The sequence below is a fragment of the Lampetra planeri genome, chromosome 46 (assembly GCF_965212315.1).
Source record: "Lampetra planeri chromosome 46, kcLamPlan1.2.h2, whole genome shotgun sequence".
Taxonomy (NCBI): domain Eukaryota; kingdom Metazoa; phylum Chordata; class Hyperoartia; order Petromyzontiformes; family Petromyzontidae; genus Lampetra; species Lampetra planeri.
In genome coordinates, this window is record NC_136152.1 from 3,324,520 (window position 1) to 3,347,094 (window position 22,575).

The 22,575-nt window shown below is 51.4% G+C and overlaps 1 protein-coding gene across 2 annotated transcripts; it reads left to right on the top strand.

The window, feature by feature from the left end:
* Window positions 1-2,512: 2,512 nt before the first annotated feature.
* On the top strand, window positions 2,513-21,538 carry LOC144733326 (cytochrome P450 4F3-like). 2 transcript variants are annotated; one of them, XM_078615166.1, is made up of 14 exons: window positions 2,513-2,742; window positions 4,104-4,264; window positions 6,333-6,511; window positions 8,018-8,159; window positions 8,548-8,601; window positions 10,515-10,642; window positions 11,088-11,209; window positions 12,226-12,472; window positions 12,814-12,880; window positions 13,683-13,812; window positions 14,572-14,705; window positions 16,191-16,255; window positions 17,658-17,740; window positions 18,858-21,538. In XM_078615166.1, the coding sequence occupies exons 3-14, from the start codon at window positions 6,347-6,349 to the stop codon at window positions 19,048-19,050; spliced, it is 1,530 nt and encodes a 509-aa protein (XP_078471292.1). In that variant the 5' UTR covers window positions 2,513-2,742; window positions 4,104-4,264; window positions 6,333-6,346; the 3' UTR covers window positions 19,051-21,538. The 2 variants fall into 2 exon arrangements, with proteins under 2 accessions (XP_078471292.1, XP_078471293.1); XM_078615167.1 differs by lacking the exon at window positions 2,513-2,742 and adding an exon at window positions 3,180-3,289.
* Window positions 21,539-22,575: the final 1,037 nt, after the last annotated feature.

Consider the following 22,575-nt stretch of genomic DNA (forward strand, 5'->3'; position numbering starts at 1 on the left):
GGTTCCTACCAATTGATTATTAATGAGGGGGGCTGTTCCATGTGGAGTGACTCAACTTGCGCATGATTATTAGCGAGGGGCGGGGAGTACTCCATATTGAGTGACGGGACCCGCTCATTATTCATGAGGGGAAGGACGTCACCTGCTCATGAATATTAATGAGGGGGGCTGGTCGATGTGGAGTGACGTCACGTGTGTTAATGACAGACATTCCTGGGTGATTGTAGTAGATATAAACAACAGCTGGCGAGAGGACTCAGTTCTGAACCTCGCTGTTCGTGCAACAGCTCCGTATATATTTAAAAACATCTTTAGAAACGAATTATTTCTTCTTGGTTCTTTCGGTAAAGTCACGTAGAAGGGAAATAATAAAATAAAATAATTAAAAGTTGTTTTATTATTATTTTATTATTTCCCTTCTACGGTAAAGTCACGTAGAAGAGAAATAATAAAATAAATAAAAATGTATTTCCCTTCCTCGTGACTTTACCGAAAGAACCAAGAAGATGAATCCCTGCAGTCACGAAAGCTTTAAATCGAAATTTAACAAAAAAAAATTGTTTCTGTAAACGAGAACAAAATGTCCGCTGCTGAACGTTGGGGCTGAACAAAACGACTTTACCGAAAAAACCTAAGAATATGAATCCTTGCAGTCACGAAAGCTTCAAATCTATAATTAAGACCGAACAGCACGGCGAAGTATTCACCGGGGCCGCCTTTGTTACCCGGACGCGTCCTGATCGCTGTGCAAGGGGAATGAGATTGTGGGCTAAGAGAACGACCGCTCCACCACATTCCAATGTCCCAGTCATCAGCACAACAATCATCATCATCATCAGCAGCCCTCTGTCACCTTTTCCCGAAACCGAGAAGCGGGGAAAAAAAACCACCCATGAACTCAACAAAAATACCACGGTTTTGTACAAACTATTGTGGGTGTCTCTTAGTCGAATCTAAACAAAAACAATTTGGGGATGGGATGGAGGAGGGGGGAGATATCCGGACCCCCCCCCACGGCACCCAGGGTGGTGGACGATCCAGCCCGGGTCCTGGTGGCCCGGGGCCCCTGGGACCCGGACCGCGCCACGACGCTCGGCCGCCTTCGTCTCCCTTGTCCTCACCACTCCGTCTCCCTCGTCCTCACCACTCAGTCTCCCGCTTTTGCTGCTGATGTTGTGCAGCATCTTGGGATTGAAGAAGAGAAAAAACAACGCATTTGTACGCAGACGTCAAGAAGGGATAGTGTATATGTCGTGTGTGTGTAGTGTGTGTGTGTAGTGTGTATGTAGTGTGTATGTAGCGTGTATGTAGATGTGTATGTGTCTGTGTCCTCCATCCAACCTCTGACCCCACAGCTGCAGGAGGGGGGCAGCTCACGAGGTGTGAGGGCCCAGGAGATGACGCGCCGTCGATAATACGTGCACACGTGGTGCGAAGTTTCGGGTAAAGTTGTCAGTGTCAACGAGATGCATGGCTACATATTACAATTGCTTAATGTTTAAATCTTGACTTGAAGCTTTCATGACTGCAGCAATTCATACTCTTTGGGTCTTTCGGTAAAGTCACGTAGGTAGAAAAATAATAAAATAAAAAATCACGACGTTTCGATCGCAACACAAGCAATCGATCGTGTGTTGCGATCGAAACGTGATTTTTTTATTTTTTCAATCTACGTGACTTTAGCGAAAGACCTAAATAGTTTAATGTTTCCTTTCTCGAAGTAACCAAACAAGTTAATATGTCTCCATTGCTCCAACAAATGCAGTCGCCCTAAGCCAGCCGTGGAAAGTTGCCAAAGTGACCAGTGTGTCATTAGGATTTAAGCAGGAAAGTGGCAACTATTTGATCGACCCAGCAGAGGAGCAGGGGTGGCCCATCCATACAGGTCGCCTCGGGTGCCAAGTGACGTGGGGGTGAAAACATTGTAGGGAAAAAAATACAAATAAAATAACGAAGACGTCATTATTTCAATTCCCGTGCACGTACAGAGGGGATATGAATGTATTGGTTGGACAGACGGACGGACAAACCGAATAATTTTGCCTCTGTTTTAAAAAAAATCCGTTTACAAAAACATTATTGTGGTTAATGCAGACATGAATCCTTGTAAAAAGGTTTCAGTTTAGTTGCCAGAAAAAAAGGGGAAAACCCCTATTATATTTTGGTACTACCAAAGGAGGCCCATATTACTCCTCTACATATGTAATAGATCAGTAATCAGCCACTTAGCATGTGACTCACCTGTAAGGAATTGCGGTGTGTGTTGTGTTACTTAATAATGCGCTTCCAGGCTGGAGGGAGAGGGTGGAGGGGGAAGAGGGAGTGGAGAGGAGGGTGTGGAGAGGAGGGAGGGGGGAGGAGGGAGGGGGAGAGGGCGAAGGAGGGGGGAGGAGGGAGGGGGAGAGGAGGGAGGGGGGTTGGAAGGGGGAGGGTGTGGAGAGGAGGGAGTGGAGAGGAGGGAGGGGGGAGTGGAGAAGAGGGAGTGACCACAACGCAGGATGCTGATTGGAGGAACTCCTTCGCGCGTGGCGTCCACGGCGACCTCACCGCAGGTGCCTCCATTCGCAGCCTCGCCCCGCGCGCCATCCCCGCTCCTCCACTCAGACCCCGGGCCCGGTGGGTTTCGCGCTCTCGCCGCTCATCAGCAGCCCGCAAGCTTCCCGGTGCGGGAACTCGGCACGCGCGAGGCGAGGGGCAAGCGGTCGCACCTGCACAGAGCCTGCCACGGCGTGTTCGCGATAGGTAATGTGTGTCCATTTACACTTTTGTGATTGTTGTTGCTTTTTCTTAATTCTGTGTAGAACGAAACTCGCATGCCGGATTTTTTGACGTTTTTATTTTTGTTACAGAAGCTGATGGTTAAATAGATATACGGTATAATAAGTGCGTGCATTGCACAGTGTACTGTACTGAAGGGTGAACTGGGAGCGACTCGCCGCGGTTTCCTGCAAATGTGAAATACCATTGCCTTGGTTCGCTGGGGTGACTTGTGGTGGCTGTAGTGGCTGGGGTGGGTCGGCCAATATTGTGTCGGGATTGATGTATTGGGTGCAGTTTTTGCAGCCACCCATGATGAACATACAATATATTCAAGTGTGGCAAGTTTATGGGTTTTCTTCGGTGACTGAGAAAGATGCATGAAAAGAAGTCACATTCTAATTTGGCTCCTCAGAATTTAACATATCGGTTTGACTGTCACGCGACGAACGTTACTCTGCGTGGCGGGGCGGGTGAGAACGTGCCGCCCTCTACCCCGTGGATCCGGCGATCACTTGAAGGCATCTCAGAGGTAGCTCCACGACATCCAATTCCGTGGGCAGCTCTCCAACAACAACAACAGCTGCACGAGATCCGAATGGATTCTTCATCTCATAACCTGAATCGATAGCACAATTGGTATACAATTGGAGGAGGGGGCGAAAATATTTTTCAGCAAAAAAAAAGGTCACTTTTTAACACGGAGGCATATCCCCAGTCCCGAGAATTAACATTTAGGATGGACTTGCGTGTGACTGACGCACATTCAGTTGCAGGTCATGCGGGAAACTTGCCACCACCGTGTCTGATTGTGGAGAAGAGTGCCTTCAAGTGACTTCATGAGTGCTTTGTTCCGTGACATCATCTTCCCAGAGCCATTCTCCAGCCTCTCCGTTTCCTATGCAGAAGGGCCATTGCCCGAAAAGTTGCCAATGCGCAATTTATTTATTTATTTATTATTTTTAGGTCGTGGCGTTGTTGACGAGTGTGTTGAATTCTCAGACAGCAACAAAGTTTGGAATTTAATAATCGTTGATCTCATGACACAACGCCAGCATATTGCGCTACTATTATTAAAATAATTGTGTTATAATTATAAACATATTCCCTTTCTGAAATCTCAATTAAAAAAAAACTCTTTAAAGAGTTCATCTTAAACTCATTTCTCCAATTGCGCGGGCCTGTCATTGGCACGACGTGCCGTGCATTGTTTTGTGACGCTGTGATCGCGCTATTATTTAGCGCTTGACAATGATTATTATTACGTGCAATTTGGAATAGCATTGCAATGAAGGGAGAGTGTAAAATGCATCGTCGTCTCATCTCTCTTCCCCTTGCGCTTGCAGTGTCAACGGGCAGGACGCGGGCTTTCTCCGCCCTGTTAATAACTGGATCAACACTGAGCAAAGGTTGAAGTTCACCGCCGTGGCTTGCAACCGGGGGCAGCCGGGTCCAACTGCAGCGGAGGCCTTTTGCAAATCGGTCAGCTCGAGGACGCCAAAAAGCGGTGAGTAAAAACATCGCCCGTTGAATTGTCGCGTACGCATGTATTATACTAGGGGTTGTTCAGCGGCGCCTGGGTTAGGGTTGCGGCGCTCATCACAAACATTTACGGCCTTCGGCTTTCGGCCATGAAAGTCACGAAAAAATTGCACACGGACGACGCATTCACGCAAGCACCCGATGCTCCGTTTTGAAGTTTTAAAATGAAACATCTTTGAATTGTATTATGTTTTGAATTAGATAATTTTATTTCTTCATTAAAAGCTTATATTTTACATCTGGAAGACTTCATTCAAAACGACATTTCGTGTGAATTTTCTCTCGTCGTTAAGTCGATGGCCTTGCTGGGGGTCCATTTCGATGCGGACTTTCACCCGTTTGGGATTGCGGGATCGATATAAGGCGACAGAGCTGGCCATGCTAGAATACCACCGTCTGCAGGTCGATTCCAACGTAATCGAACGTCTGTCTCTGCGCCTCAGTCGTTCATGCAGGGGGCGCGTAGGTTTGCAGCGCCCCCTGCATGAAAACGACGGAAAGTGCAGCATTCATCACAGATAAAGTTGTGCGCTTATATAAGAGTATATTATACATCGGAGTAAATGGCTTCAGCGACTGCCGTAAAAAAAACGGTCAGAATTGTGACGTTTGTTGTGGCCGTTGCTTGTCTTGCAAGTTTCTTCAGTAAATGCCAAACTGGGTATTTGCGCGAGGGTAGGGTCACTCTGGGCCACTGTTGAAAGTGCTTGAACTGGCGCGCGTGCATGCGTTTGACACCGTCGCGATTTCTTGTCATCATAACGAGTCCTCGTCGTCATCGCCGTCGTCATTGTCATCAGCTGTGATCGACCCGCTGCTGAATGAGACGTCTCCAGGTCGTCGCCATCCCTCCACGGTCTCGCAAAGCGACGGCTCAAGCTCCGTTTTGCGCACGCGAGCTCAATGTCATCGCTCCGTCTCGGGCATCGGCTGCCACTCCATCATCTTCAATCATCGCTCTCGACCGATGGCCATCAGCCCATCTCCTAGCCTCGTGTCCCCTAACCCACCCACTCCTCTTCACACTCTGCCCCGGTGTCTCCCCTGTTGCTCTCTCGACCCCTGCGTTCTTCCTCCTGCCTCTCGGCGTGTTCACAGCGTTCCCTCGTTATTCGCCAGGGAGACGTTCCGGAGATGCTCTTGAAATGATCCACACATCTAAGTGGATAATGATATTGGCCTACGAAAAACCTCTCTCTTTAACGTATTACCGTCGGAGAAGTTCTCTCTATCTCTCTATTTATCTCATGAAACTTTATCTCATCACTTTATCTAATCACTTTCTCGCATCACATTCCCTCTCGTCACTTTATCTCATCACTTTCTTTCTCCACCCCCCCTCTCTCTCTCTCGATGACCAGTAGTCGAGTAGAGGTTCCAGATGCGATTCTCGGATAGCCAAAACCGGGGATGGCAAGTTCGTGAGTAGCCAGGGCCGGGAGGGGACACGGCGATTCCAAGCGTGGCCGCCCGTCTTTGCGTCCTTTGCTCCCTGCCGTGAGACTCCTCACATTTTCTCTTTCAGCAGCTTACGTTTTTGATCCGCGTCGTAGCGTCCTGAAAGTCCGCCACCACTCCGGTGTCTGCGTTGGTTTGCTCTGCTGCTCTCCCGTTATCAAACGGCTTTTCGTTCGGCTCGCGGAGTCACGCTCGGGATCCCCCTCGCTCTACGCCGCCGTTTCGCTCTGTGCGATCCCGCGCTGTATATGCGGCTTTACCTATTTACACAAAAAAAAATCGCTCCGCTCCGCGGTTTGAATTCTCTCTCCGCACAGCTATACAGTCGGACGTGGGACAAAGCTTTGTGTGTACTGTGTGTGTGCGCTGTGTATTGTGTGTGTGCTGAGTGTGCTATATGTGTGCTGTGTGCACTGCACGCGCTAATCGGCAGGCAGCTGCCTCGTCGTGCGGTTCACCCTTTTCTTAGAACGCATCTACTACTGTCCCATGACCTCCTGCACCTAGCTTGTGCGCACAAGGCGCACCCAGCCCGGCGCGAGCGCCGTCCGATCGTCTGTCCGTTGCCGCCTCAGAGTCTGCGCTCGGGATGGCGCCGGTGCTGCTGGCGCTGCTGCTGGTGCTGCTGTCCGTGGTGCTGCTGGGGGCCGCCCGTGCCGCGCGGGCCGTGCTCGCGTACCGCCTCAACGCGCAACGCCTCGCCTGCTTCCCCGAGCCGCCTCGCCGCAGCTGGCTGCTGGGCCACTTCGGCATCGTACGGCCTCGCCCGGGCACACGCACACACGCACGCACACACACACGCACGCACACACACGCACACACGCATACACGCACACACGTGCACGAACGCACATACACACGCACACACACACAAAGATAAAGATGAAAGATCCCCCGTGTAGCCTTAACAGACTGTAGGGGCAAGTGCTGTTAGCGAGCACCTATGAAGGCCGGGAACGGTACACGAGGGGGTGGGTGGCCAGCACCACGCCCGACCGCCTTTGTCTCCCCAGTGGCGATGTTTACACACCGCACCAGGTACTCATTTAAGACTGAGTCGACCTAGGGGAGGCCCAGGACCAGTTCAGATAATCGTCACTGGTGTTGGCCGTGAGCGGGAATCGAACTCGGGTCGCCGGGTTCGTAGCGCAGCGCGCTAACCGCTACACTACCGCTCCCCAAGCACGCACACACACACAAAGATCCCTCGTATAGCCTTCACAGACTGTAGGGGCAAGTGCTGTTAGCAAGTTGCAATCTAATAAGGGCGAAACAGCGCACAAGAGGGTGGGTGGCCAGCACCACGCTCGGCCGCCTTTGTCTCCCAGTGGAGATGCTGACACCAAATCCAAGTACTCATTTGAGGCTGAGTCGACCTAGCGGAGGCCCAGAACCGGTTCAGATAATCGTCACCGGTATTCGCCGTGAGAGCCGCATCACACCCAGAGTGACCGTGTACACAGCAGATGACAACAACACACACTGACTTAAATAAACTAAGATAGGTGATAGAATAAACTGCGTCTATTTAGTTATTCTTTAACGACGCAGTTTGACTATCGTCCATTTCGTTGCAACCAAGACATTCCACAGTGAACCCATCCCCACCGCGTGGTGCCAGCTCCGGGCTCGCGAGAGACCCCAAATAGAGAATTTGGGCCGCTATAAATCTCCACGCGATGACGATAAGCCACTTCGTTGAGTTATCATTTGTGGCCGCGTCGCTTCTGAAAAACGGCTACGCAGCTCAGTGGGTCTTGGCTGGTAAAAAAAAATAGGAATAGCAGATAACTATCAGAGACCAGTCTGACAATGGATTGTAACGAGACCCCATCGGAGAACAGACATTGGTCTATCTGCTGTCTTTTGATGCAATCGAGAGACCGGCCTGTTAATCTGTGGTCTAAACACCCCATGAGAGACTCGCTCCGTGGAAACAGGGACTGCTTTGTTCCTATTTATGCTGCCTTGCCCAAGCTTCTTAAATCCGTCCTTATATATTTTATTAATTAATAATTTATTCTGTTCAGTGACTTGCCCTTTTTTCTCAATTTTGCATCCATGTCATTTTTTGGGGTATTTCTCGCTGACCCCATGGCTCGTACCAGACGTCTGTGAAAAAATAACTTCCACAGAGCTCATCGCGATTCCCCCTCCTCCTCCTGCAGCCCAAAATAAAGATTCTGATTCTTGAATCAAGCCCACGGACCATGCACACTCGGAGAGCGCTCACGGAGTCCGTGCGTGTCCCCTCGCCCAGATCCGGAACACGGAGGAGGGCCTGCGGACCGTGTGTGAGGTCGTGCGTCGCTTCAAGGTGTCCAACCTCACGTGGTTCGGGCCCTTTCCCTTTATCCGCCTCTACCACCCCGACTACGTCAAGTCTGTGCTCATGGCCTCAGGTGGGGGGGGTCTTTGAACTTCGAGGCATTGCCGCATTGCGCTCCTCGGCACGGTGATGCGTTGACGCGGTGTCGTGGTTAAAACATATTCCTGTTTTTTTCATACTTTGATGCGAGCAAAACAATGTCCAATTTTAAAGACAATACCTTGCTGATCTCCTCTACACTATTGCCAGGAATCTCATCTAGTATCAAAATTCGTCCTGGCCCTCCCTTGGGTTGACTCGGCCTTAAATGAGTATTTTGTGGTGTGTAAAACGCCATCACTGGGGGGAGACGAATCGCCTGCGTGTACGATTCTCAACGTGCATCTTCTCGCCGTCTCTCTCTGTGTGTTCTGTCCCCTCTTCCCCCACCGCCGCCACCATCTTTTCCTCGCCGTGAGCAGCGAGCATCGCTGAGAAGGACGACTTTTTCTACCGGCTGCTGCGACCGTGGCTCGGTGAGTTCGCTACCGCGTGGCGACAACCCCCCCCCCCTCGCACGACCTCACGCAGCCCCCTCGCTAAACCGAGCATGCCGCCCACCGTCCGTCCGCCGTTATCATCGCGGCGTTGTCAGCACTGAACCATGATAACGCGAAACCGCACGCACAAAGGAATGTGTCCGATGAAGCAGTTTTGGCAAATGGGGTTCCGCTTAAAAGTTGACGTAGGCCGCCAGGTCTGCGGTGGTTGAACTGCGACCTCCGGTCTCAATGAAGCCCCTCCGTGTGTGCGGTTGCTGCGGTCGCTTGGGGAGACTGGGGCCTTGTCACCCTTCGTCGGTGCCCCCCCGACGGCCTTCATGGCCAACAGTCTTCGTGGTCATACGGGCAATCTCTTTTGAGTGTCTGCGTGCACGCACGTGTGTTTGTGTACGTGTTTGTGTACGTGTGATTGTGTGCGTGAGTGTGTGCGTGATTGTGTGCGCGTCTCATTGTGTGCGCGTGTAGGTGCTCGCTAACAGCACTTGCCCCAACAGTCTGTTCAGGCTACACGGGGGATTTGTCTTTGTGGCCATTTTTTGTACAGTGTATCTATGGGACATTTTTTTGCCAGTAAGAATGGGCTTCACCCTTTCGGGAAATAAAAAGTGGAGGTGGTAAGATGTTCAAACACTAAATAGATAACTTTTGCAAGGCATCAAATCTGCATTAACCACACACACTGCTTGTAGTGAACAAGCAAACGACACGCTCTTATTAAAATGCATGCGTTGTCTTGGAAACCGATTGGCCTACACCAGAGACAGCGGCCTTGTTTATGGCCTAGTCTCACCAGTGTCAGACCAGAGAACGCCATTAGGTGAACAGCACAAACGCAATGCAAGTATCAAAGTAACTACGTTGAACTTATTTTGCACCGTACGTAGCCAACCACGTTAATCTGAGGTACAGTGCTCACGTTGTCGCCTCACTTTGACATATTTTGCAAGGTCTGCCATTGCTTGTGCAATCCTGTTGCTTGCTTCCTCATGTGATCAGCGATATCCGCTTTCAGATATTTGAAGGAGTGGATTTGACTTGGCTTTGTATGCATTTACGTTGAACTTTTTCGCACAGTATGTGACCAACCGCGCTAATCGTTGGTGCTGGGGAAGGACAACAACACTCAACACAAAAAGCAGTTCTAAAAATGTTTTTTTAGTCTACAGGGTGGTCAAGATGGCTTGTGACCCAAAATTAATTGACCCCTAGTTTTTTTTACTTTACATATTAATTTGTGTTTTCAATGAACCTTACTTTAAAAACTGTGAAGTTTTAGAGAATTAAATGGGGGGGTTCACAAGACATCTGTACCACGGCTGTAGATTGAAAAGTGCATAGCTCCAGCGGCTTACAAATATCGGAAGGAAGAGCATTCCAGACGGCCGCAGGATCTTTTTCTCGTGTATGTTTTTTTTCTGGTGGCAGCTGGTGCAGTAGTGAGTGCACTGCGCTACAAACCCGTTAACCTGAGTATGATTCTCGAATATGGCAAAAAATTAAGTGACAAATAGCATCAGAATTTGTCCCGGGCCTCCCTTAGGTTGACTCAGCCTTAAATGAGTACTTTCTGTCGTGTGTAAGACACCAGCACTGGGCAGACGAATACCTGGATGTGGTGTGGTCACATCAGCACTCGTGTGTCAGCCTGAATAGGTGCTCGCTAACAGCACACGTGACATCCGAGCTGTTTATGAGCATTCCCTAGGTCGACTCGGCCTTGAACGACTCGCGCCGTGCGCAAACATCGGCACCGAGGAGGCAGAGGTCTGCCACATAGCAGTCTCGCGTGCCGTGCTCGCTCACAGTGTACTCGCACTTGCCCCGATCTGTCTGTGCGGCTACGCGGGGGACCTTTGCCTCTGCCACCCCCCCGTGTGCGTGCACAGGGGATGGGCTGCTGCTGAGCCGCGGTCAGCGGTGGTCACGCCAACGCCACCTCCTCACGCCGGCGTTCCACTTCAGCATCCTGCAGCCCTACGTCTCCGTGTTCGACCGGAGCATCTCCGCCATGCACGTGAGGGAGGGAGGGAGGGAGGAGAGGGAGGAGAGGGAGGAGAGGAAGGGCGATCTGCAGTGGAGGACGCCCTCTCCCTGTGTCCGCTGAGTGCAGCACGAGGTCGAGGTCGCGACCTCTAAGCGAGCGGTCGGTGTCCCGGCGGTGTGGGGAGAGCGGTGCTCCTCCTTATCTCTCCCAAGTGGAGTGGAGGGGCTGGCTCCGTCTCGATGTCGCTCACACCGAGCCGAGGACAATGTCCCAACTCAGTTCCAGATGGAGCGGATGAGCTCTGTCAGTGTCGCTTTGAGTGGAGGGCCCAATTGAGACCGGCCGCTAGACTAGAGACCGCGTGATTGTTAATAGCGGACTGCCGTGGTTTGGCCTCCGGCGGAGTGGACGGGACTTGTACAATCCGAGCGTCCGGTGCGGTCGAGGACGTTGCCGTGTCGTGTCTCGACGACAGGCCGGCTGGACGGAGATGCTGCGGAGCGGCAAGAGTTCGGTGAACGTGTTCGAGTCGGTGAGCCTCATGACGCTCGACAGCCTCCTCAAGTGCACCTTCGGCCAGGACAACATCTGCCAGCAGTGAGCCCCTCCCTCGCTCCCCCCCTCCCTCACTCCCTCCTCCCTCACTCCCTCTTCCCCCTCTCCCTTCCTTCCCCCCTCCCTCCTTCCCCCCTCCCTCACTCCCCCTTCCCCTCCCTCTAGTTTCAGAGACCGTGACAAAATTCACAGGAAACCAAAGAGTTTCTCGCATTCAAACGGTGTGCTCCTTTAAAAACATGGGCTATGTGATATAATGGTGACGCTGCGCCTCGCAGCGAGAAACTCCTCGGTTCGATTCCCCGCTTTGACGCCAGAATTTGGGCTCGCGTGAAGTAAGCAAGTCCAGTCGTGAAACGGAGAAACCGCAATGGTGGAATGGAAATGAGCAGAGCGTGGGTGACAGAAACGACGCGGCGAACTCCTTGAACGAGCAAACCGTCGCTAATACAGCGTGCGGTTTACAGCTAGCACGATGACGGTGCAGCAGCAGCAACAGCAACGCACTGGCTCTGAGCATGCTTTATCTCGCTGGAGATGCAAAAAAGATACGGCTAAACACCCTATCTTATCACAAAGGACCCGCACGCGGTATCGTGCCGTAAAAACTATGTTCTCTCGCCACGCGTTAACCTCTCCCCTGGTTACCAACTTGTCCTCGAGTGTTCGGCCTTCGACCCCCATGCATGGTGCCCGAGCCCCTCGCCCGTTCACAAGAGAAACGGTGCTCACGTGAGCTCGACGCGTCGGCTTTCGCAGCCGGTGCGGTGTTACGATTCGTGATGGATATTTGGACGAGACCTCGTGGCGATCTGGCCGGTCGGCGTAATAGCTTGTGGACATGAGAGCCTCCTGCCTGGGCAACTGAAGGTCGCTCAGGTGTGGACACAGCGGTCGGGTTCAGCCGGCAAGGTCAAGTCGCGTGAGCTCGACGTGGGCGGTGGGCCATGGGGAGTGGGTGGGCGGTTGGTGGGGGGGAGGGGGCGGTGGGTGGGTGAGGGCAGGGTGCGACCGGTCCGCGCGTTCCAGCGTCTGAGCCTTGCTCCGCCGCTGTGCAGGGAGTCAAGCCGCTACATCGGCGCCGTCTACGAGCTGAGCAAGCTCGTGATCAAGCGCGAGTTCAACTTCCTGCACTACCCCGACGCGATCTACTGGTTGTCGGCCAATGGGCGCCGCGCGCGTCACCTCTGCGCCCTGGTGCACGACTACTCCCTCGGCGCCGTGCGCAGACGCCGCACCGCGCTCGGCCAGGGCGGCCGGCCGGGGAAGTTCCCGGACTTCATCGACATCGTCCTGCTGGCCAGGGTGGGCGGGCGGCACCACGCGGAGCGTTGTTTGAGTCCCCCGTGGCGGTGGTAGCAGTGGTGGTGGTCGCGGCGGTGGTGGCGGTAGCGGTGGCAGCAGTGGTGGTGGTGACTGTGGTCTCTGCGTCTCTCTGTAAGTCTCTGTGTGACTCTGGGTCCCGAGACGACATCAACAATGCAATGCATCTCACAGTAAATGTAGTTGAATGGCTAAAGAAACCCTGACGTTGATTTATAACATTTGCTGTAAATCAAAAAGTTCAGCGGCTTCTCCGCAATGTACCGTACGATTTTAAAAGAAGAATGATTACGTTGGTGATGATGGTGATGGTTTTCTTTCAGGATGAAGATGGAAAGGGGATGTCGGATGATGACATTCAGGCTGAGGTTGACACATTCATGTTCGAGGGTGAGCACAGGACACCACAGCCTTCTAAACGAAACTAACTAAACTAAACTTTTCATTTTAATGGGTAAGGCACGCTGGGCTGTGTAGCTCTTTTTCAGAAGTGACCTGGCTACCAGAAATTATTGCTCAACGAAGTGGCTTATCATCACGTGGACATTTATAACAGACAAATACTCTAAACGCGTGATGTTGATTCTAAATGTGGAGGGAAAAACCGGAGGACCCGGAGAAAAATCCACGCGACCACGGGGAGAGAAAGAGACACGCAAACTCCAAATTTACAACAGGCATCAGGGTCGGGATTGAACCCACGACCTCCTGTAACCTCCGTGTGAAACAAAGGCAGCCGGGCATTTGTGGTGTTGGCAACACCACCGCCTGTTGTGTGCTGTGCCAGGCTTGACAGGTGCTCACGAACAGAAGTCATCTCAACCTTCTGTGTGTGCGTGTGCACACGTGTGTTCATGTGTGCATTTAGCGGTAGTGTCGCGTTTAGCGCGCTCCGCTACAAGCCCAGCATCCCGAGTTCGATTCCCGTTCATGGCCAACACCAGCGACGATTATCTGAACAGGTTATGGGCCTCCCCTAGGTCGACTCAGCCTCAAATGAGTACCTGGTGAGGTGTGTAAACATCGCCACTGGGGAGACAAAGACGGCCGGGCGTGGTGTTGGCCACCCACCCTCTCGTGCGCCGTGCCAGCCTCGCTAGCAGCACTTGCCCCAACCGTCTGTTAAGGCTATACGGGGGAGATTTGTCTTTGTTAGTACCGTTGTTGTCGTGCGCACCGTGTTCATGTCTAGGCCACGACACGACGGCGAGTGGCATCAGCTGGGCGCTGTACAACCTGGCGCGCCATCCCGAGTACCAGCAGCGCTGTCGCCAGGAGGTCACGCAGCTCCTGCAGGCCAAGAATGGAGGAGGCCTCGAGTGGTCGGTCCCCACCACCACCCCCCCACTCCAACCACCACTCCCCCACCCCCCCACCCCCCATACTGGTGCTAACAACGATGATGCTGATCGTGTTGTGTCTGTTGGTCTTGATATTGCTGTTTTATCTGCTGCTCCTATGATGGTCATCACGTAAATGGTGATGGATTGTTCTCCTGATGTTGCTTCTGATTTTGGCGATTCTCTGCATACACTATTTAAACAAAAAAAATTGTTTGACCAGATCAGGCCCCACTGAGCGACGTAGCTCTTTTTCAGAAGCGACCTGCCATTCACAAGTGACAGCTCAACGAAGCGGTTTATCACGTGGAACATTTATAGCAGCCAAATACTCTTAAACGCACGTTTCTAATGTGGAGGGAAAAAACCGGAGGACCCGGAGGATAAAAAGAAAATCCACATGACCCTTGCGGGAGAGACACGCAAACTCTAAGTGTCAGGGACGGGATAAAACCCAAGACCTCCTGTACACTAGGCCAGGAAGATAACATCTCCTAGCCACCGTGGTTAACTGCTGTGCCAGGCTCAGTACGGTCGGTCACGGAACAGAGCGTTGTTGTTGTGGGTTAACTACTGTGCCAGGCTGGGTGCAGGAGGTAATGGCACAGAGGTGCTATGAGTTGACCGAGATAACTGGCAGATGCACCATCTGGGGAGAGAGAACAGCGCACATTCCATACACACCGCACACTCCATACACACCGCACACTCAAAATCTTCACGCCACCCCCCGCCTGACAGGGATGACCTCTCCCAGCTGCCCTACCTCACCATGTGCCTCAAGGAGAGCCTGCGGCTGCACCCGCCCGTGACGGCGGTGGCGCGTGCCTGCACCCAGGACGTGACGCTCACGGACGGACGCGTCATCCCCAAAGGTGACCGCTTTTGGTAGCCGGCGACGGCGTCATTCCCCCCGCGTCTCCGATTAAAGCGGTTGGTTACGTACGGTGCAAAAAAAGTTCCACATACTGTACGTACAGCTTGCCGTAGGAATGAAAACGCCGCGCGAAATGCAAACAGCTCTTCTCTAGTAGCCACACTAACGAACTCACTAGTTTTATTTTACCTGGTTAAGGCTCACTGAGCTGCTATGTAGCCGTTTTCTCTGAAGCGGCCTGGCTATTACAAATGAAAGCTCAGCGAAGTGGCTCTTCATGTGTAAATGTATCGCAGTAGCCAAATACTCTAAACGCGTGATGTTGATTGTGAACGTGGAGGGAAAAAACCAGAGGACCCGGAGAAAAATCACGGGGAGAGAGACACGCAAACTCCAAATATACAGCAGGCGTCAGGGTCGGAATCGGACCCACGACCTTCTGCAGACCAGGCGAGGTAGTTGACATCGCCTCGCCACCGTGATGTCGTGGCGCTTGGGTGACCGTCACAGTTTATTTATTTCCAATTTTTTTTCAGCAAATTTTATTCTAAATGTTTCTTTTCTCGGAGTCGCGTGCTAAAGAACCCGAATAATGGCACCGGTTTGGAACGCGCGCAGGGCACTGTGTACTCTCGCCCTGTCTTAGAGAACGGTCGTGGATGTCACAGAGGTGCTTCAATGTAAGTGTGGCATGTTTATCGAGTCTCACGTTGATTTTGTTTAACCAGCTTGGGAACTCGAAGAGGCCAGGATAAGTCTTCATTTGCAAGAGTGACCTGGGGTAGTAGTCTGCCAGTAGGGGGCGGTGATTGCTGTTCTGTGTGTGATCTCAGTGATCTTAATGATCTCCGTGATCTTAATGATCCCAGTGATCTCAGGGAACCCGGTGATCCCGAGATCAGTGATCACAGTGATATCACCGAGATCAGTGATCACAGTGATATCAGTGATCTTACTGTGATCCCAGTCGGGTAATGACAAATGACCCCTTGTCCCCCCCCTCACCCCCCGCTCTGCTGTAGAGATATTTCTTGTCACATGCCAGTCAAACTCAACATTTTTATTGGCGGATTTATTTAGCGATTTAAAAAAAAATATATTTACGACAAAGCTGTTTGCGCATTCACCGGTGACCGACCCGAAACCCGTCACCTCCCTAAGAACCCGGTTTGTTCACAGGCAGCTGCCTGGACTCGAACCCAGGCTGTAGGCAGGTTGGCTGGCAGGCAGAGAGGATGTATCCACAGCATAGCAAGTAGGAGATCTCAAGTAAAATGGAGATGCAAGGACAGATCTTGATAGACACGTGAAAGCCCTCATCTGTGTGAGGAATGGCGTGATGGTGAGATGTGGTGGTATCAACAGCATTGGCCGTGATGACTTCTGAGTTGATGATGACGACGACGACGACGACGCACGGCTGTAATCCGGTGAGTTGTGGATGTTCGGGTTGGTGACGTTGCGTTCCGCTGTGCCGTTCCAGGCAACACGGTGATCATCTCGGTGTTCGGCACCCACCACAACCCCCTGGTGTGGCCGGACCCAGAGGTAGGGGACTCGGCCGTGATGCCGCAGCCGCCACTCCCGGACTAAGCAGCGATGCCTCTGTAGCGCGAGTGGTACCACCGCATCTGTATGCGTGCACGTTGAACTTCTTTCGCACCGTACCCTAGCCAACCGCGCTCATCCGAGGTGCGGGGGGATGGGCGACACGCTTTCTGCCGCCATCTCGGCTGACCTGACACCTTCCACCACGAGATCCAATCACAGCCCTCTGCTCGAAAGACACGTCCACGTCAGCCATGTTGTATGTGACACTCTGCAGCGCCTCCACGTGGCTTTGGGCGACGCTGTTTGTGACGCTGCGGTATGACAGCCAATGAAAACGCTATGCCACAACGAGGCGGCTCTCCGCCACGCACAATTGTCGGCATTGTGGACTTTGATTAAGCCCTTTGGTACGCACTGCACATCGTCATTAGGTGCACACGCCACCGTTTTGTCAATCCACTGCTGGATGACAGCCTCCTAACACCACACGGGTCACGGAGCTTATTTTGACCACTCGTCACCACGCCGGTCAGTACGGGTTGGTAACGTCGGGGAACACAGACAACGGAGGGTAGTGCAGTACAACAATGATTTTTTGTGTAATGACTCTCTGCTGAAACATATAGCTCCACAGTAGTCTACAACACCTGTTTATAAAACTTAACTATTTTTATTTACCAGGTAATGCCCCCCTGAACTATATCGCTCTTTTTCATAAGCGACCTGGCTATCACAAATTATAGCCCAATGTAGTGGCTTATCGCGTTGAAATGTATCGCAGCCAAATAGTAAAAATGCGTGATGCTGATTCTAAATGCGGAGGGAAAAACCAGAGGACCCGGAGAAAAATTAACGCGACCACGGGGAAAGAAAAGTGCAAATATACGACAAGCGTAAGGTTTCAAGATTGAACCCACAACCTCCTGTAGACCAGGCGAGGTAGTGAACATCTCGCCACCGTGGCACCCCGCGTAGCGTCTGTGATCCTGAGAGGTTTGGGCACGTTCTGGGTGCCTCGTGGGCCTCGTGATTGTGGAGAAGCGAGCGATGATGGGCAGGATGTTAACTACCTCGCCTGGTATACAGGTAGTGGGTTTGATCTCCACCCTGACGCCTGCTGCTGTATATTTGGAGTTTGTGTGTCTCTCCCTCCGTGGTCGTGTGGATTTTTCTCCAGGTTCTTCCGTTTTTTCCCTCCACATTTAGAATCGACATCATGCGTTTTGACTATTTGGCTGCTGCTTTAGGTTTCCATGTGATAAGCCACTTCGTTGAGCGATCATTTGTGGCCAGCTCGCTTCTGAAAAAGAGCTACACAGCCCAGTGGGACATTACCTGGTAAAATAAAATAACAAAAATTGTTAAGTTTAATAGTTTGCTGCGCCGCGTCCCATTCCAGGTGTACGACCCTGAGCGGTTCAGCCCCGACAAGGTGGACAAGATCTCCCCTCATGCCTTTATCCCGTTCTCCGCTGGACCCCGGTAAACATCGCTTCTATCACGAGCAAGGTTGGGTTGGCGGATCGCTGGCGACGTTTCGCCAGTAAATACAACTAGTATCATCAGGCGGACGGCCAGATTTGTGATGAAGCTAGTTGTAATTACAACTAGAATCATCCGCCTGATGAAGCTAGTTGGAATTACTGGCGAAATATCGTGCTCAGATTGTAAATGTTGTGGAATTGCTCTCCAACACACCGACGTGCTGTACTCGTAAAGAATTGGCATGTTCTGTTTACGTCACAAACCTTACTAATTGGCTATGTTGGGTGGTGGCAGGTTTAAGGATACATTTATATTCATGCGATCTAACAAAAAAAAACTCTATTATGGATGATATTGGTTGTGAAAGCCTAATACGTGTTAAACTAAATTATTCCTATTACAGGAACATAAAAAGTATTTTTTTTTAAGCAGCAAAAACTTATTTATTGGGGGGGGGGGGGGGTGGGCATTTAGATCTTAGGATAGTTTCATCAGGGTAATTTACCTAATTCCATTTTTTTAATTAAATATTAAAAGTAAAACATGAATTATTTCCGGATCAAGCTGCGTTTGCATCACAGCCCCCGCGGGCTCCCGGAGGAGCGTCGCTGACCCCTGGGCGGTACCGCGGATCGCACTCTGAGAACCGCTGCGCTATAAGAATGGCAACCAGTTCCAAACGTAGCGCCGCGATGCGTGTACGAGCAAGCGGATAGGAACTGGGAAACGGTAGCGGAGCGGTTGACGCGCTGTGCCACGAACCCAGCGACCCGAGTTCGATTCCCATTCATGGTCAACACCCGTGATGATCACAACCGGTCCTGACGTGTAAACATCGCCATTGGGGAGACAAAGGCGGCCGGGCGTGGTGCTGCCCACCCACCCCCTCGTGTGCCACAGTGCCGGCCTCGATAGGCGCCACTCGCTCACGGCGCTTGCCCCGACAGTCCGTTAAGGCTACACGGGGGATCTTTGTCTTTGGGGGGGCGATGGCGAGTTGCCGAGCGCGCTGCACTACGAACCCGGTGGCCCGGGTTCGATTCCCGCTCCACGGCGGGGACGGTATGTTAGTGGGGCCTGGTGGGAGATCTTGGATCTTCGTGTCTTTGAACAGGAACTGTATCGGGCAGCGGTTCGCGATGGCCGAGATGAAGGTGGCGCTGGCGCTCACGCTGGCGCGCTTCCGCATCGCCGTGGACACGACGTGCGCCGTGCGCCGCCTGCCCGAGCTGGTGATGCGCGCCGAGGGGGGGCTCTGGCTCACCGTGGAGCCGATCGGCGACTCTCCCTCCACCCCCCGGCACTGAGGGGCCGCGGGCAGCTCGCTCCACCAACCCTGGGTGTCGGTCGACACACCGCCCCGGGAGGGGGGGGGGAGACGGTAGCGTGGGAGACAGGCGATCCTGAAATGCTAATTATTTTTAAATTTCAGTCTACGTTAACAAGTAAATGACAATTTTTCTCTGTTAATATTTTCATAAAACAATAATGTACCAATTTTCGAGGTCTCGAGTGGAGGACAATGCCCCCCCACCAACACCCCTCCCCTTGGATCCTCCACCACCGCCCGCCGGTTTTTCCCTCCATATTCAGAATCAACATCACGCGTTTAGAGTATTTGGCTGCTATACGTTTCCACGCTTCGTTGAGCTACCGTTTGTGACAATAGCCAGGTCGCTTCTGAAAAAGAGCTGCACAGCTCAGTAGGGCCTTACCTGGTCAAATAAAAATAGTTCATAGATTTTTTGTAGTTTATTAACCTCCCCCGGTGTCACGTTCTATCACCACGGTATCGGGGCTCATGACAATGGTGGCACTGGAGATGTGGCACGCTCTGTGGCCCCTGGCGAGGTGCTCCGTGGTGCTAGGCTCCTCCAGGAGGTGCCGTGCTCTGCTTTTTACCGCAGTCCCGCGTGTCTCGGTGTCGCTGGATTATCGTCGTCATCCTGACGTTGGTCATCCTCACGGCGGCAGCACGCTCATCGCAATAGTGCCGTCGTCCGTCGTGATGTAGTCAGTGGTGGTTATTGTGGTGTCGGTGGTGATTGTGACCGGTTGGATGCGCTGTTGTTGATGATGGTGTGGGGATACATGGGCGAACCACACACACATTTGAATGATTAATTTTTATTTTTTTACTTGGTGGGGCTGGGGGGAATTTAGCCCCCCATTAACCCCCCTAAATATACAACTGTAAACGCATAATACACATGCAGCACATAAACACAATACAAAACACATATACAAACATAACACTGTACTTATGATTCAAACAGCAGAGATTCTAGATTAGCAGAGATTCTCTCAACTGCCAGATAGAAGGGTAAAAAACCAATTATCATATTTTTACTGGCAAATGAGGTTCCCATAGTGCCACTACCTGTTATCCGTTGATACTTCTCGGCATCGATCTTCTTTCCCAGAGATATTTTGCGGTTAAGAAGAGCAACCCAGAAGTGGCAGTCTTCTTCTTGTCGCACGGCTGCTGGCGTAGTTGCAAAGGCAACAACTACAATTTCACATTCAGGGTGGTCAAGCCCAGACAACCGCGTCAGGGACAGCGGGAGCGTAAGATCGCTGTGATGATCTCGCCTTCGTATATTTGCGGATCGGGGCCATGCGTCGTTATACTTCGTACGGCCTGATCTGCACGACCACAGTCGCGCACTGCTGCCGGAGAGTTTTTCATTCACCATTTGTGCATCGGGTATCGTCCGCATCAACTGCCGTGGTTTGTGCAGTGCAATGCTGTTTAGGGTGGAGCACGAGCTTCGTGGAAGTGGCAGTAATTTCCTCCTATGTATCTATACTCTTTGGTTCTTTCGGTAAAGTCACGTAGGTATAAAAATAATAGATCACGACGTTTTAATCGCAACACAAGCAATCGTCATCAGGTGGGACTACAGCAAGAAAAAAAACTGCTGAATGTATCTGTTGTTTGCAGTCAAGGGACGTTGCCGTGGTGTAACGGTGAGCAAAGTGGAACTTGCAACCCGGGGGGGCCGTCAGTCCCAGGAACTAAAATGATCTGCAGGCCTCATTGACGTCAAACCCCGTAGCACCATTTGGCAAAATCATTCGGTGACCGTGCGTCCAGAACGCAGCTGCAGCGTGGGTCAGCCCAAAATAAATACATTCGTGAAAGAGGACTGCAAGATGACTGCAGGTAATTTAAATCGCGACCATGAGCCACGCTTTATTTAGTGAAGGAGACCTGAGACCTTGTCGCATACCTGTCAACCCCTTATCAGTGCCCTACCTTATCACAGACCAATTCAGACCGTATTGGTCACCCCGTGCCCCCTTATAAATATCAACGTTCATCCTACAAAGTCCCATCACCACAAGGGAGAAACACAAACAAATAGGCACATAATATTATTAAGCAAAAACTGCTGTGTATTAATTTTGATCATTGGTGTCACTGATGCTACTCATCATGCTTGCTGTGCTCTTGCATGCTTCTGCTTGCTTGATATGTGGATGCACACAATCAGGTTGATTGTTGTTCCCCGTATTGAAGCGGCTGTATGCCGCATGGACATGAAAACTCAGTTTCCCTGTATAAGAATACGGGATAAACCGTCTGAGGTGACAGCTTTGTTGTCACAGCTGATGAGGTCCCACTGAGCGAAGCCGTTCTGTCACAAAGCACGGACCAGAGGCCAAGACCTTCGGAACACGGCGACAGTTACAGGGCACTTGAGGGAGGGAATGTGTGACCCAACCGGATTATCCAATTGTTGACCATGTTCATGAAATGTAATAAAATCTAATACGCGTTACGGTAATGTATCCCGATGGCGTGACCGGGTTTTTCTGTCTTACAAGGAACATTCACGGAGTGCGACGCCATGATTTAGGTGAAATATCACGTGGGCCCTAAAATACTCTTAAACAAAACGTTGATTATAAACGTGGAGGTGAAAAACCGGAGGACCCGGAGAAAAATCTATGGAAAGAACGTGGCCGTTAGGGTCGGGACCGTACCCAAACCTCCTGTATACCAGGCGAGGGAATTAACATCTCACCACCGCGGTTTTGTTTGCAGAAGACGACGTCCATTCTGAAACAATATTGAACCGCAGATAGAGATGTGACTCGGGCCTGTGATCGATAATGTAGCCAACCATGCCAATCGAAGGTGCGAGGGGGGGGGGACAACAAACTAAACGCAAAAAGCAGTTGTAAAGAAATACAAGCAGTTGTAAAGAAATGTATCCCACTTTGGACGATGCATATTTAAAAAATTTTAACCGACGAGGCCAAGAAACTGGTCGCGTATGAGGCACTGGGAGCTTCAATGCAGAATCTTAATCGCGTGTAGAGGGTTTGACGGTAAATGTGTAGTAACATACATGGTGCCACGAGGGTGTTTGCGCCAGCTACTGTTACAGGAGTGTAGCTGTGCGTCTGGAGCATCTCTCTAGCACCAGAGTAAGTACGGCGTGTCAGGCAGCCCTAGGGGCATAGTCCTGGCGATGGCCTGAGGGAGGGCAAGTGAGTACGTGGTGGCCTTAGTGGGGCACGTGATGCTGGGTCGGGATTCTTCGGGAAAGGTCTCGAAGGGGCGTGGCCGAAAGCGGAGTGAGGCCACGCCCAGGAGCATCAAGGGGCAGTCCCGGGAGTTGAATCAAACTCTCAAGTTTTTTAGGTAAAGTGACGTAGGTAAAAATAAATAATAAACATAAGTAATAATAAAAAAAATAGAAATAAAATAATAAATCAGGTGGGACAACCACAGCAAGAAACAATTGCTTAAGTTGACGGACGTTTGTGTTGCGCCCGAAACGTCGTGATTTATTATTTTATTTCTATTATTTTTATTGTTT

Coding starts and splice junctions, on each gene's coding strand:
- LOC144733326 (XM_078615166.1), top strand. CDS start 6,347: ATGGCGCCGGTGCTGCTGGCGCTGCTGCTGGTGCTGCTGTCCGTGGTG. Junction 8,160..8,547: donor GTCTGTGCTCATGGCCTCAG/GTGGGGGGGGTC, acceptor CGCCGTGAGCAG/CGAGCATCGCTGAGAAGGAC. Junction 12,473..12,813: donor ACATCGTCCTGCTGGCCAGG/GTGGGCGGGCGG, acceptor GTTTTCTTTCAG/GATGAAGATGGAAAGGGGAT.